At 32.9% G+C, this 14,754-nt stretch overlaps 1 protein-coding gene across 4 annotated transcripts in view; it reads right to left on the bottom strand.

Moving 5' to 3' along the window:
* Nucleotides 1-14,754, bottom strand: part of LOC145276756 (proto-oncogene tyrosine-protein kinase receptor Ret-like) — a 343,334-nt gene that overhangs the window by 21,727 nt on the left and 306,853 nt on the right. For all 4 annotated transcript variants that reach the window (XM_080128000.1, XM_080128001.1, XM_080128002.1 and 1 more), the window contains exon 15: nt 6,533-6,573. In XM_080128000.1, the coding sequence (XP_079984126.1) occupies nt 6,533-6,573 (41 nt within the window). The remainder of the gene's footprint in view (nt 1-6,532; nt 6,574-14,754) is intronic.

Here is a 14,754-nt window from a genome sequence, read left to right as displayed (position 1 = left end):
AAGCTGGCTGGGACATGCTCTAATATTGGCTCCAGAGAAAATTGCTAACCAAAGTGCTTGGGTCGATTCCTGATTGGAAAAAGAAGATGAAAACCAAAGATGAACTGGAAACAAACAATCAAGAAACTTGATCGCATGGGAAGATGCTAGAAGAACTCTTCAGACCGAAAATGATAACGTACTTTGACATGAGGAAAGTCAAAGATTGCATTAGCGAAAATGTTCTGACAATAATATTTAAGAAAAGAATAATAGTTTGAATAATCCAAATAATTAAAACTTAACTTTTAGCATTTGAAAATTGATTCCTTTTCGAATCGACCTTAAATGTATAAATGTCCTTATATATATATATATATATATATATATATATATATATATATATATATTATACTAAATAACTATATATATATATATATAATATATATATATATATATATATATATATATATATATATATATATATATATATATATATTGGGTTGAGCATATTGGGAAGAGATGTACAAATTACCATTAGCGTATTAAGCGATGCTGTTTGTGTAAACAAAATTTTAGTTATGGTTTTTAGACAATATAAAAACATGGTAAATTCATTGCCCGCATAGCAGCATTGGTATAGCGCAATGATTAGAAGTTCCGACTGTCGTTTGATCGGGGTTCGATCCTGGCTTGATCGGGTTTCGATCCTGCTTGTCTAGCCGCACTGATGGGCTGTGAAACAGCGAAACAGTACTGTATGTGGATGACTACATATATATATATATGTTTGTGTGTATGTGTATTATGTACATACGTATTATATATATATATATGTTGTGTGTATATATATATATATATGGTTGTGTGTATGTGTATAATATACCCGTTTGTGTGTGTATGTGTATTGTATATATATGTTTGTATATATATATATATACATATATAAACATATATATACAATACACATACACACACACACACACACACACACATATATATATATATATATATATATATATATATATATATATATATATATATATATTAGTGTTTGGACAATTAGTCGGAATATGAATCGGGAATCGGAAAAATCGGAAGATTTTACCGTATCGGAATCGGTATCGGTATGAGAATCAGAAAAATTGTGGCCTATTTTTAATTGCGAAAACAATTCTTTTAATTGCTTTTTTTATTTGATTTTGTTTAAAGTAAAATTTTATATTGCTGGTAATAATGAGAAAATAATAAATATTTATTGATTTTAAAATCCATAGATCATTGTCCACAAGTGTATTTTGACGTTTATGAAAATATCTGCATATTTAACATGCGTTTTTACAAAAATCGATGTAAATAACAATCTTCTATTTAAATAACTAGATATTTATAAAGAATCGGAATCAGAATCGGTAATTATATCGGAATCGGGAATTTACCACGGAATCGGTAATTGTATCAGAATCGTGAAAAATATTTGAATCGTCTCATCACTAGCATATATATATATATATATATATATATATATATATATATATATATATATATGAAATAAAATGGAGGTTGAAGGACCTGAATACTCAACGTTTCGCCCGATTAATGCGGGCTTTTTCAAGAGGGATGGTCATTTAATCTTGCTCACCAATATATACACACATATATATATATATATATATATATATATATATATATATATATATATATATATATATATATATATATATATATATAAGGGGATGCCTACAACGGCTTAAGAGAGTCCTATCTACACTCGATAGAACGACAGACCGCGCCAGTTTCTCAACCTAGTATTTTACCTCGCGGTACATACAGCGCTTCGCTTTCCCAAATGGTCCCCCATCTGATACCGGCTAGTAGTTTAAGAATTTATCGGTTTAATATTTCATAGAGACACACATACATCTACTGTTTCATTTATATAGAATAGACGCTAACACAAGCACATGTGAATGTTGTTAGATATCTTGATAACGCTGTGCTATTAATACTTGTGAGATTTTTTTCAAAATATCGTTTCTAAATATGATTAATTATTTTTTCATTCCGATGACTTTGGTGATATTAGAACTTTTCGTTTGCTTTCAGTAGTTTCGTAATTCTCGCTTTACTTATTTTGTTCTCTAGTCCTCCTATTCCATGAGTGATGTTTCTGACAAAGAGGGAAGAATTGCTGTTTCCTGGGTTGGAATCTGTTCCATCTAGCACTTATCGTTAGCTAGTTTTTGACATTGAAATAGTCGTTCTTAAACTCCATACATCAAGTAGCTCATGTCTTGTAAAGAACGATTTCTCATAACAAAAGCGTTATTTTCTTTCTATAGATATAATACCGAAATTCTGCGACGTATAAAAGAATCATTTAAATGATTTTCCTTGCTAGCCTTGATCTCTACGCATAATATTACGACGCACGTGCCTCGCCTTGATGGATATGCATTTCAATACCAAGATAGATGATCAATAGATGCAAATAGCTTGCTGCTTGGATGCAATAGAATATTTCCGATAAGTTGGAACACAAATATAGAAACGACTGAGTTAAACTTAATTATACGATAGGAAGACGGATTGCGACAATTATAAAAAACATATATCGCTATTGATTGTAACAGATCGCGGACATGCAAATGCATGCAAAATGACTATAAAGAAAAAGAGCACATCAGAGAAGACGATTACGTTAGAGACGTTAGTGACATCACAGCCGTAACAGGAAGCCATGCTTGGTGGAAGAATACGAAATAAATATCAGCCTAACGTTCACAGGAAATATTAGGATCGGCTACTAGTATCTCCATCCTGGATAGGGTTCAAAAGAGAATTGCCAACGTGACAGGTCCTGACCTGTCTTCTAAGCTTCAGCCTCTGTCCCATCGACGAACTGCCTGTTCTTTAAGTATTTTAATGATGAATGCTCTAACGAACTACAAGCGCATGTACCCCCTCGATGTAAATACCTCCGACTAACCCGACAGTAGAGATCTCTAGGTGTAAGAAAACATTCTACTCCAATAATTTCTTCCCCAAACCTGTTAGACTTCCGGGTACCTAGTTTCCCAAATGTTCTGACATGCAGAAGTTCAAGTATAATGTGAGCAGACATCTTGCTGCTCATTTCCCTTCATAATGTCCCTGTAACTTAAGTCCCCGATAATAGGACCCTACTTCGAAGTGACACTGTGTATTGCGAGTTTAAGATTTTGCCTATTATTTGTCTGCTTTGCGATTGATTGGCATCATTGCACGATGTGAAATTGATACAATGGATACCATCGATGACTATTGAATCGGTGCTGAAAATCTATAATCGTAACGAAGCTACTATAACCACATAACTACTTATTTTGAATCCTCAATTCAGTATGTCTGCAAATATTTGATCCACGTATATCATAACGATCGGTCTACAGCTCTCAGTTGTTTTTTACATAGACATAACCACTTATCAAGGCCAGAGACAAATCGAGATTAAGGGTTAAGAGTGTACAGTAGTCAATTAGACAATATAGTAATGGATACTAATAGAAATTTGGTAAATTTGTTAACTTAAGTGGTACGACTCATCAAGAACTTGTTCACGTTGGACTTGAAGGGAACCATATTGTAGTCAGCTGGAAAGCAGGAAAACGGAAGACTATTCCACAAGCATGCAGTTCTAAGAAAGAATCTTTGTTCATGGAATCTACGTTTAGGTTTAGGCACAGATAAAGAGTGGGGAGAATTATTGATAGTGTTTTCAGCTAAACGAGTGTATCTTATGAAAGTTTGGCGAGGGGAGACCATAGATTGAAGCTCAGTCGAGCACTTGCCATGAAAATAACGATAAAGCAGAGACAAACTCGCAACATCTCTTTTGTAAGATAGAGGTTGCAGGGAAGAGAAAAGGACATCTCTTACGAGTCTACGAAGTCTATTTTAAACTCTATCAAGGCAGGAGAAGTCCTTTCTAGCAGCTCCTGCCCAGATGTGGCAACAGTACTCCATCCTTGGACGTGCCTGGCTCTTATATAGATAGAGAATTGCATCAGCAGTGAGATATCTATTGGATCGATAGAAGGACCTTATCATGTTATGTTCTTGGTTTAGTTTATCTTCCTCCTACGGTCGGAAGATGTGACACAATGGCGGGAAAGTGTGATTTGAAAAATCAACGCCCTAGGAGAAAAGCCCTTCAGTCTGGAAAAACATTCATGAACAGCCCAATCGGCATTCCGCAGTAAGAGTGCCTCAGGCGATTAACAAGAAACAAACTTTTTCTCAAAGAATATGAGGATACATCCTGGGATGGTGAATCTCCTAGAAATGCACAGGGCCCAATGGTATACCCCTTAGTACACAGTCTATAATAAACCGTCCAGACTCTGTTAGATTTGCGGCCACAGGGAACACTTTTTCTCTGGTAATCTAACGTAAAAATGAGTTCCCTCGAGAATCTGATAGCGCTGTTAGTGATGGTAATGAACTTTATTAAGCTATCATTTAGACTTGTGACTTTACTCTAAAAAGATACGTGCAAATGTTTGGCCCGTTTGCCGCACTAACTGTTAATTCAATATAGCATATTTCGTGTTAATTCAACTCTGCATAATAGTCGCACTACTTTATACTGCTTATGTATATACGATATCAATTGCATGATTACTTAATTTTCATATTGATCGTGAAAAAGGATGTTTTATTAATTAACTGTTATCTGTTGTAGTTAATTTTATTAAATTATTCCTGTTACTACAATACTTTGTATTACTTTTTACTGCAAAATAGTTCACTTTAAGCGATGCCAAGAGACAATGGTTACCCCCTGTAAGGGTAGCTGCGCGAATAATTGTGCAATCCCAAACCGTTCACTGCTTTCCAGCTTGCTACAATATGGTCGTCTTCAACGTGAACAAGTCCCCTTAAGTAATCCAATTTCCCAAATTTCCACTACTAATGATTACTAAGCTATTGTCCCAATGATTATCCTACACTCATTTTCCTTTATCCTCGAGTGGCCTCCAGATCTTGATAAGAGATGACTCTTTTGTAAAAAAAACAAAACAAAGAAAACAGCGCCTCTGAATCGGTACTGATTGGGTCCAGTGGCAATAAATGCTAGACAACTGGAAACAATGTCAAGATAAGCGGAGAGCACATATAGAACCTGGAATTATAAAATGGTTACCCATTTTAATAATGGCCAGGCTCAACGTTGCTTAACTTCGGTGATCTAACGGGAACCAGTGTGTCGACGTGATTATGCCGTACAGTTTAAGCAATTGGTTTTATTTTAAAAAAATTTTTTCGAGATCGGGTAGAGTTGGCATGATTTTCAACAAACTGCTATCTATATCTAACAAACAGCCCTCACACACAATCACTTATGCTAATTGATTTTTTCTTTGTTCTCTTTTCTTTACGGTCATTTTAAAAAAAAGATACATTTGTATCGAAATTTTCAACTTGTTCCTATTTACTTGTGCCCCCACGAGAGCAAAGTTAGATAAAAGGTCGGTTTTTAATATGGGGAACATCCAGATTCTACAAAAAGAGAGACACTTAAAATTTAAACTAAAATAAATAAATAATGATAATAATAACAATAATAATAATAATAATAACAATAATAATAATATTGCCTCAGTCTAAAAGAATTTCTCCTTCACTCAACGAGGACAGAGCAGATTAAGCGGAGTATCAGAAAAGATACTACACTTTGTTTTTAGCTGAAAACAAGAAAAATGTTCATGTTTATCCGTCTTTTTTACAAGGGAGTTACTTCATATCAAGGCCCGAAGGCTACTCGAGGATAGAGGCTAATTAATGCACGGTGGTAGTGTAGTAATCGTTAATGGAGCAGACCAGCGGAACAGTGTTCCACAAGAAAGCAGTTCAAGCAAAGAAACTTTGTTCATGGAATCTGCGTTTAGATTTAAGCACAGATAAAATCTGTGTGAAATCATTGATAATGGTTGTAGCTAGTCGAGTGTTTTTGTGAAAGTACAGCAAGGAGAGACGATAGATTGGAGCTCAGACGAGCACCTGCCATGAAAATAACGATAAAATATGAATAAATGTGACTCTTTGTGTTTCATAATTATCAAATAATTATGGATAAAATGTTTATAATAAAGCATTTTTTGTTTCAAGTATTCTGAAAGTTTTAGCGAAGCGCTAGCGAGCCAGTGAAACGAGCCAGTGAAACGAGACAGGGAAACTTGATGTTTCATCTCAGAGGTCCTTATAATATTAGTTGTTCAGTTCTGTATAGTGGGCATCCTTGTATTTGATCGCAAATAACATGTCTCAAATCTAAGGAAATACAATATATTTACTATATTTTCATGGCAATAACGCCGTACATGGCATGAAGCTACCTAACGATATTTTACCGTCAAACCCCACCAACAGTAAGTTTGAAATCGATAGATTTCGACACAGAAAACAGCAGTCCCTACCCATTTGTAAAAATCGTCGTTCATGGAAACATATAATAGATACTTCAAGAAGAAACCAAATGAAAAGTTAATATTTTGAGCACAACAAAACGTACCTAGTGTGATTATTTCCCAGAGTAGAACGCCAAACGACCACCTGAAAAATAAATAAATAACAACATAAAATAAAGCATATATATATATATATATATATATATATATATATATATATATATATATATATACAGTGCCGGCAAAAAGAAAGTCCGCGCTTGAAATTTGTTCAAAAACTGCAAATTTAAGCTAAATTTAATGTAACTGTTTAAACAACCTATACCTCATTTGATTTGCTTTTTGTCCCGCTATAATTTTCCTTGTTCATGTTTGACTTTTAATTGAAATATTCTAGTGTTCCCGTCAATTAAAAAAAATAACTTTAAATTGAGGAAGCAGAAAGAAAGTCTGCAGAAACAAATTCGCTTAAAACCAGCTTAAATTATCGCCCCTAAATTAGTTTAAAATATCCACCAACAGGCAACAAAGCATCTCTAATCGTAATTGTTGTTGTTCCAGGTTATACAACGTAAGATTTAGTTCATATGCTACGACTTTCTCTTAGTGATCGTCAGGAGCTCATTAATCACTTTTCTGGTTTATCCAATCGAGAAATCGGCCGCAGATTCAAATGTGATAAGAAAACGGTACGAAAAACTGTGCAAAATGACCAAAACATTGGCAGTGTTCGTGATGCCCCTAAATCCGGTCGTACTAGAGTTACTTCTAACAAGGAAGACAATGCTATCAAGTTCCACAACCTAAGAAAGAGATTTGAAACGGCTCCCCAAATTCAAGAACAGTGCAATCTTGTTAAAAAGTGCTCTATTTCTACTGTCAAGAACAGATTAAATGAATTAAATTTGCCAGGATATGTTGCAAGACGCAAGCCAATGATTTCTGTAAAGAACAGACAGCGCCGTAAGGACTTCGTCAGATTCAATGAAGATCATGACTCTTCATATTGGTCAAAAGTGCTTTTTAGATCGAAGGCAAGTTCAATAGGTTAGGCATTGATGGTAGGCAGTAGGTCTGTCGGAGGAAAGACGAAGAATTTAATCCTAAGTGCTCAGTTTCAACGCTGCAAGGTGGTGGAGCTTAAGTTTTGGCGTGGCGCATTATTAGTACCAATGGCCTATGGTTCGCTTGCAAGGTCGAATTAATTCGATCAAGTACATTAATATGTTGACTGAGCATTTTCTACCCGATTTTGGACGGAATTTGGATGATAACACCATCTTCAAACAGGATAATGCTCCCATTCACACAGCTGGCAATGTCAAGATGTTCCTGGAAGAGCATGATATTCCGTGTTTTGATTGCCCTGCACAATCTCCAGACCTCAATCCTATCGAAAATGCATAGCATTACATCAAGCAACAGCTACGCAATGATCAAATGTCAAATTTGGAAAAACTTTGGACAAAAATTAAAGAAAAGTGGGATGCCCTTTCTACCGGAGTATTGCTGCAATCTAATTCAAAGAATTCCAAAAAGATTGCAGGCTGTCAAATTGTAGAAGGACTATTCTACTAAATATTTACTAGTGCATCGTGTTCCTGTTGTATTTGTGTTGTATTAAAGTTACATTTAAATAACAAGTTTCCATTGTGCGGACTTTCTTTTTGCCTTCTCAATTTGAAGTTATTTTTTACAGTTGACGTGAACACTAGAATATTTCGATTAAAAGTCAAATATGAACAGGTAAAATTATAGAAGAATAAAAGGCCAATCAAATGAGGTATGGTTTGTTTAATCAGTTACATCAAATTTAGCTTAAATTTCCAGTTTTTGAAAGAATTACAAGTGCGGACTTTCTTTTTGCCGCTTGTGTATATGTATGTGTGTGTGTGTGTGTGTTTATTATACAAATATTTTACATATGTGCTTATATGTTTCAGTTCCATCCTCCAATGAGGATTCTTTAATAATCACGTGGGTTTCATTAGATTTATATCTAAGAAACCAACATATACAACCATGTATATAGATAGATAGATAGATAGATAGATACAATAAGTAATCAATAATTGTGAAATTATAAATCAACTTCAAAAGGAGAAAAAAAAAATCAGGGTAAGTCTCCGATTGTTTCGGAATCGATATCCATTTATTTATTATTGACAAATAAACTGTTTTTGATACTGTTCCCTAATCAGCGTGAAAAAGAACGAAAAAGAAAAGACACAATAATTAAACTAGCTAAATAGAGTGAATATGGCGGGTGAACCTAGGAATTATTTCGATAAAAAGAAATGCTGTATAGAAATTAAAAAAATATTTTTATATGGAGTTAAATTGTGAAATAATATTAGATATGTTTCTGATTATGATTTTATGTAAATGAGTATATATATATGCGAATTCTTTTAAAGACAAGTAATGATATAATGTCTAGGGAAAAATTAAACTATTGTATAAATGAATGTTAAACGGACCAAATAGTAAAAATAATAAAAATAAAAATTACATTTCGATCTTGAAATAGAATAGGATTAATATAAGGGGAAAGTCAGCTAATCTTTAATGAAACAAGTCTAAAGAAGGAATTATATTCATATGATAGACGATATAAACAAAAGTAAAGAGTTATATTTAGAAAAAAGGTAAATAAATAGATACTTTTATAGAAAGCGGCACCAGAGTGGTTTCTTTATAGTCGGTAAGTAGATAATTGAATGTGCACTATTCCATGGCAAACACATCTTTAAGCATAAAACTTCCAAAGACTTATCGTTAACGAGGAATATTTCTTAATAATTAACTCGAATGATAGCAATGTTAATTTTAAAAATAAACCGTTGGATGAATAAGCATTTTTTTCTAAGTTTAAAATAACGGAAATTTAAAAATCATCTCGATCCTATTTCCATATATATATATATATATATATATATATATATATATATATATATATATATATATATATATATAGGGTGTCCATAAAGTCCGTGTGCGCCTTAAAATATTTATAATTTTATTTGTGATTTCAATAAAAATAACATGTAAAAAGAATTTGATTTTGGAACAATTCATTTTAAAATTGCACACGGACTTTATGGACACCCTGTATATATATATATATATATATATATATATATATATATATATATATATATATGTAATCGAAATTCTGAATTAAATTATCTAGGTTACTAAAAAATGTATTGTTTTACCAAGAAATACAAAAAGATTTAAAGTTTTTTCATTAATCCATGGATTTTCAATGAGTGACTTATTTCATCGGGGAAAAACTTATTAGCAAAAAAGATGAAGGTTATGATAAATTTTGCTTATTAGCACATAAATTGAAAATTAAATTTAAAATGATAGTGTGAAAATAATACTCTAAGGTTGAATGAATAAGGAAGCAGAAACAGTTGTAAAATCCAAAGCATTAAATACTGATGAATTGTGATTTTAATGCATATTCCAGGCTGAAAATTGAAATTTTTGAAGATCAAAGTTATGTATATAAGGTAATCGATTATGTTCACTGTGGTAAAATCTTTTGAAAAGCATTATATATATATATAATATCTATATATATATATATATATATATATATATATATATATATATATATATATAATTTTCAGAATGTGAGAGATTATATAATTATTTCCACAAACAACTCCGCAGCTCACGAGAGCCATAAAAATCAACAAACCGGAAGTCCAAGACTCAAGCTTCGCTCTCATTTGCCTCATTAGTTAGATATATACGATCCCGGGATTTGTTTTGCTGTGGAAATAGTTATATAATCTTTCACATTCTGAAAATTATATTACCAATTGCTCGCTAGCTTAGCATCGTCCGAGCGAGTTAAAAAAATCCTACTTGTGAAACATCGGCTTGGGTTATAGCTGGTTGGATGACCGCGTCCCTTGTCGAGAAGAAATAGGTCCATTTTACGGTCGGATCTCGGGGCCATTTGCTTGATATGTATTAGTTAATAGACCTTCTGGTGTGTAGGAAGTTTGCTCAGTTGACAGAGTGCTTTCCTGGCATGCAAGAGACTCGGATTTCGAATCTGGATTCGATATGTCTTACTGGTGAGTCCAAATAAGGGCGAAACTCGAGTCTTGGACTTCCGGTTTGTTGACTTTTATGGTGTTTGTGAGTTACGCCGTCATTTGGATGTGGAAATAATTATATATATATATGTATGTATGTATGTATGTATGTATATATATATATATATAATTATTTTTTACTATAATAATTAAATACCTACAGACACTAGTGTTTAATCCTTCGGGAATCTTCAGTGCAGGGTGTCACGATTAATACCAGTGTAACGATTTGAACCCCGCAACACGAGACATCTCTCTCTCTCTCTCTCTCTCTCTCTCTATATATATATATATATATATATATATATATATATATATATATATATATATATATTAATACGGAAAGTGAGACATGTTACTGTTAAGGAAAAATTATACTCGAGCTGAGATCTAAATCACAACCTAGACACAGGGAATCAAGTACGTTAACCATTAAACCAGCGTGAGACGATCTTTAAAATATGTTTTCAAACCTACTTATTTCTGACATAAGTAATCTGTAGTGCGAACTATTCACGCATGCACATTCATGAAACAGTAAGCAAACAGAAAAAATTCAATAACTTCCACTACCAATTTTGAATTTTGACTGCTTAGCCTCTCTTATTTTCGGATAAAAATGGATTAAATAATTTTCTACATTTCAGAATATCCTATATAACCAGTCTGTAGATAAAAAATTCGTTGAGAAGTGTTATATTCTTAATGTTATAGTTTTACAGAAATATTTTATCTAACAGAGGTTAAACCTTGAATATTGCGCAGCCAGTTATTGCTATTTCGTATATAGCATTTAGTTACTGTAAAAGTTCAAACGCCTTATCAAAGCAAGAGAGACACCAGCAGAATGTGAGAACGAATATAACATACTTGTTTATGTTCTTATGTTTTAAAGAGAACTAGATTCAGGAGAATATATATATTATAATAATTAACTTAATATATACGTAATTAACTTATATGAAATATTATCGTATTGTCGTTCTAAACTAAATTTATTCTGTGCATACAGTTATTTGCTATTTCGTATATAGGATTTAATCGCTTTTGCTGGTCTTCAAGTTTGGGGATTTTTATTCTCATTCAAGCATAATATTCATTGATGTATTAAATGATGTGTATTAAACGATTGTGGTTAAATACAATATAATGTCACACTATCCTGATTCGAAAACTGCATTGTTTAATAACTAAATTGCATTGGCATCGCCATAAAAAATAAATTTCTTACACAATATGCACAATGCTACAAGCAAACTATAATAGCTTCTATCAGTAATAATATTAGTATGTATTCGATCAGATAATATTTAAATTTCTATTATTCTTTAATATATTTATAATGCTTACATTTTGTCTAAGATTAAATTTTAGTATCTTTCTGATACTACACTTTACCTATTTTGCCCACATTGCCTTGGTAGTGTGGCAATTTATCAGGGATATACCGAAGTTACAACCCAAAGTTTGAAATAGCATTCCCTTTGATCTGTCTCACTTGAAATTATAATATGATTTTCTATCTCTCACGCCTAGGGTTACCATTTTCTGTGGTCTGCCATGCTCACGTATAAAATCATATTTCTGGTGCCTAGTTCGGTTTAATGTGAGATAAAATTCCCATCGAACGGATAGAATTGATGTATTTAAAGAACGCTCGTTTTTTTTTTGTTTGTTTTTTTTTTTTTCCTTTTTCCTGGCAGATACGAATCCATCGTCTGGATCGATCTGGAAACCATTTTCTGGCAAATATGCGAGCCTCGATATCGACAATTCATCTATGTTCGATTCCTGCTTCAGTTTTGTAGTTTCAGATCTTATCGTTCGCCAATTGAGCAGAAACAGTGAATCGGCCGATTTTCTTTTAATGATGAAAATCAACTATTGGAACCTTCGAAAATCAAATCGTTCCGAATACTAAATAACGATGAACAACGAAATTACGATATTTTTTTTTTGTTTTTAATAAAGGAGTCAAACTATAATTATTTTTTAATAAATTAATCCAACAATAATTATTTTTAATAAAGGAGGAATACTATAATTATTTTTTAATAAAGCGGTCAAACTGTAATTATTTTTTAATAAAGGAGTCAAGCTATATTTTAATAATAGCTACAGTACATGCAACATCCACTCCCTAAATCCAAATTCTGCAACCTTTGACTTCAGAAGCAGTTGCAATAATAACATATCCTAAAGCCACGATAAACACCCAAAATGAGTTTATTTCGTTATGCAAGCACAGGAAAAACTTCAAGTATAGCCAGCTCAAAACCACTTAAGTCACGATACCTGAACTAGTTTTGGCATGTTGCCCCTATATGTATAAGCATGGATTCACACTTGTATGAGTGTATATGTATGTATGCATGAGAGGTAGATGTTGCATGCTTGTATAAATGAATATGTATGTATGCATGAGGGGGTAGATGTTGCATGCGCTGTGGCAATCTTAATATTTACGTATGTCTATATGTGTACTTATAAATGTGCATGCTTGAGCAAGTATATGTTTGTACATTTCTATATATGTATGGCTGTACATCTGTATATATATGCGTATATATGTGTATATGTATATGTGTATATATGTGTGTATGTGTGTGTGCATATATATATATGTGTATATGTATATGTGTATATGTGTATATAAGTATGTATATATGTATATATATATATGCATGAACTTGTATCCATTACTCTCATTTCCTTATATATGTGGATGTATATATATGTGTGAGCTTGTAGGCGTGCGTTTTGTGTTGAGTGTATATGCACATAATTATGTGCTGTAGTGTATATATGTATGTATCCACCTGTGTTTGTGCGTGTGTACGCGTATGTGTGTATGTTTATGTGTGTATATATGTGTGTTTGTGTGTACGCGTATGTATGTATATTTATATGTGCGTATGTATGTATATTTTTATGTGTGTGCGTGTGTACGCGTACGTATGTTTATGTGTATATATATGTGTGTATGTGTGTGAGTGTGTGTGTGAGTGTGTGTGTGTGTGTGTGCGTGTGAGCATGGACATCTAACGAAGCTACACACCTACGTATATTAGTACACTTTAACTGTCTATATCTCCATGGACCATATAAATGCGTTGGCAATTTGGGATTATCTCTCCTCTCTAAAATAGAATCATTAGATAAACCCGATCATTTGTTGATGTATGTATATTTTTAACGGTAGGTGCACGCTGTCTGCATTTGTATGTTAGATATATCAGTGTACGCACCTTTATCTCTTTTTAGACATAACACTTATGTAGATGTTTATTTGCTGTATGTTTCCGATGGTATGTAAAAGTGGGTGTATGTGTGTCTGTAGGTATATATTTGCTTATATCTGCACTTATGTTTAGGTTTGACAAATGGATATACAAGTAATCATTATATAAATAGTTAAAATCAACTACGCTTGGGCGACCCCATACCCAGCCCCACATTTAAATCAATACACCCATTATAATGCACGTGTGTGTGTGTGCGTGTACACGCGTATGTATGTATGTTTATGTATATGTATATATATATATATATATATGCGTGTGTTTTGTGAGCATGGACATTTAACTGAGTTACATACCTTAGCCGTATATTAGTACACTCTAATTGTCTATATCTCCCTTGACCATATAACTGAGTTGGCAATTTGATATTATCCTCCTCTCTAAAATAGAATCATTAGATAAACCCGATCATTTGTTGATGTATGTATATCTTTAACGGTAGGTGCATCTCTCTCTGTATTTGTATGTTAGATATATCAGTGTACGCACCTTTATCTCTTTTTAGACATAACACTTATGTAGATGTTTATTTGCTGTATGTATACGATGGTATGTAAAAGGGGGCATGACTTGCATGCTTGCACTTGATTATAGAGATGTTCGGGCGTGCATATGGGCGTAGTTGTACACTCGAATACGCGCGCATGCATACTCGCCCGGCTGTATAAGTAGTTCCCTTCTCTAATATGCGTATTTGCATCATAATATGTATATGTAACTGAGTGCATATGTGCATTAGTATAAGGATGAGTGTGTATATAAGCCTGCATTTATGTATGCAGGGTATGGATCAGTGTTTGTGCGTAAGTGTATACTATGTATATGTATATGTATATGTATATATATGTATATGAACGTATGTATGTGTGTATGTGGTTATATATGTGCTTATATCTGCACTTAGGT

This window comes from Euprymna scolopes, chromosome 5 (assembly GCF_053919585.1).
Source record: "Euprymna scolopes isolate OS-2025 chromosome 5, ASM5391958v1, whole genome shotgun sequence".
Taxonomy (NCBI): Eukaryota; Metazoa; Mollusca; class Cephalopoda; order Sepiida; family Sepiolidae; genus Euprymna; species Euprymna scolopes.
This window is presented reverse-complemented; position numbering and strand designations above follow the sequence as displayed.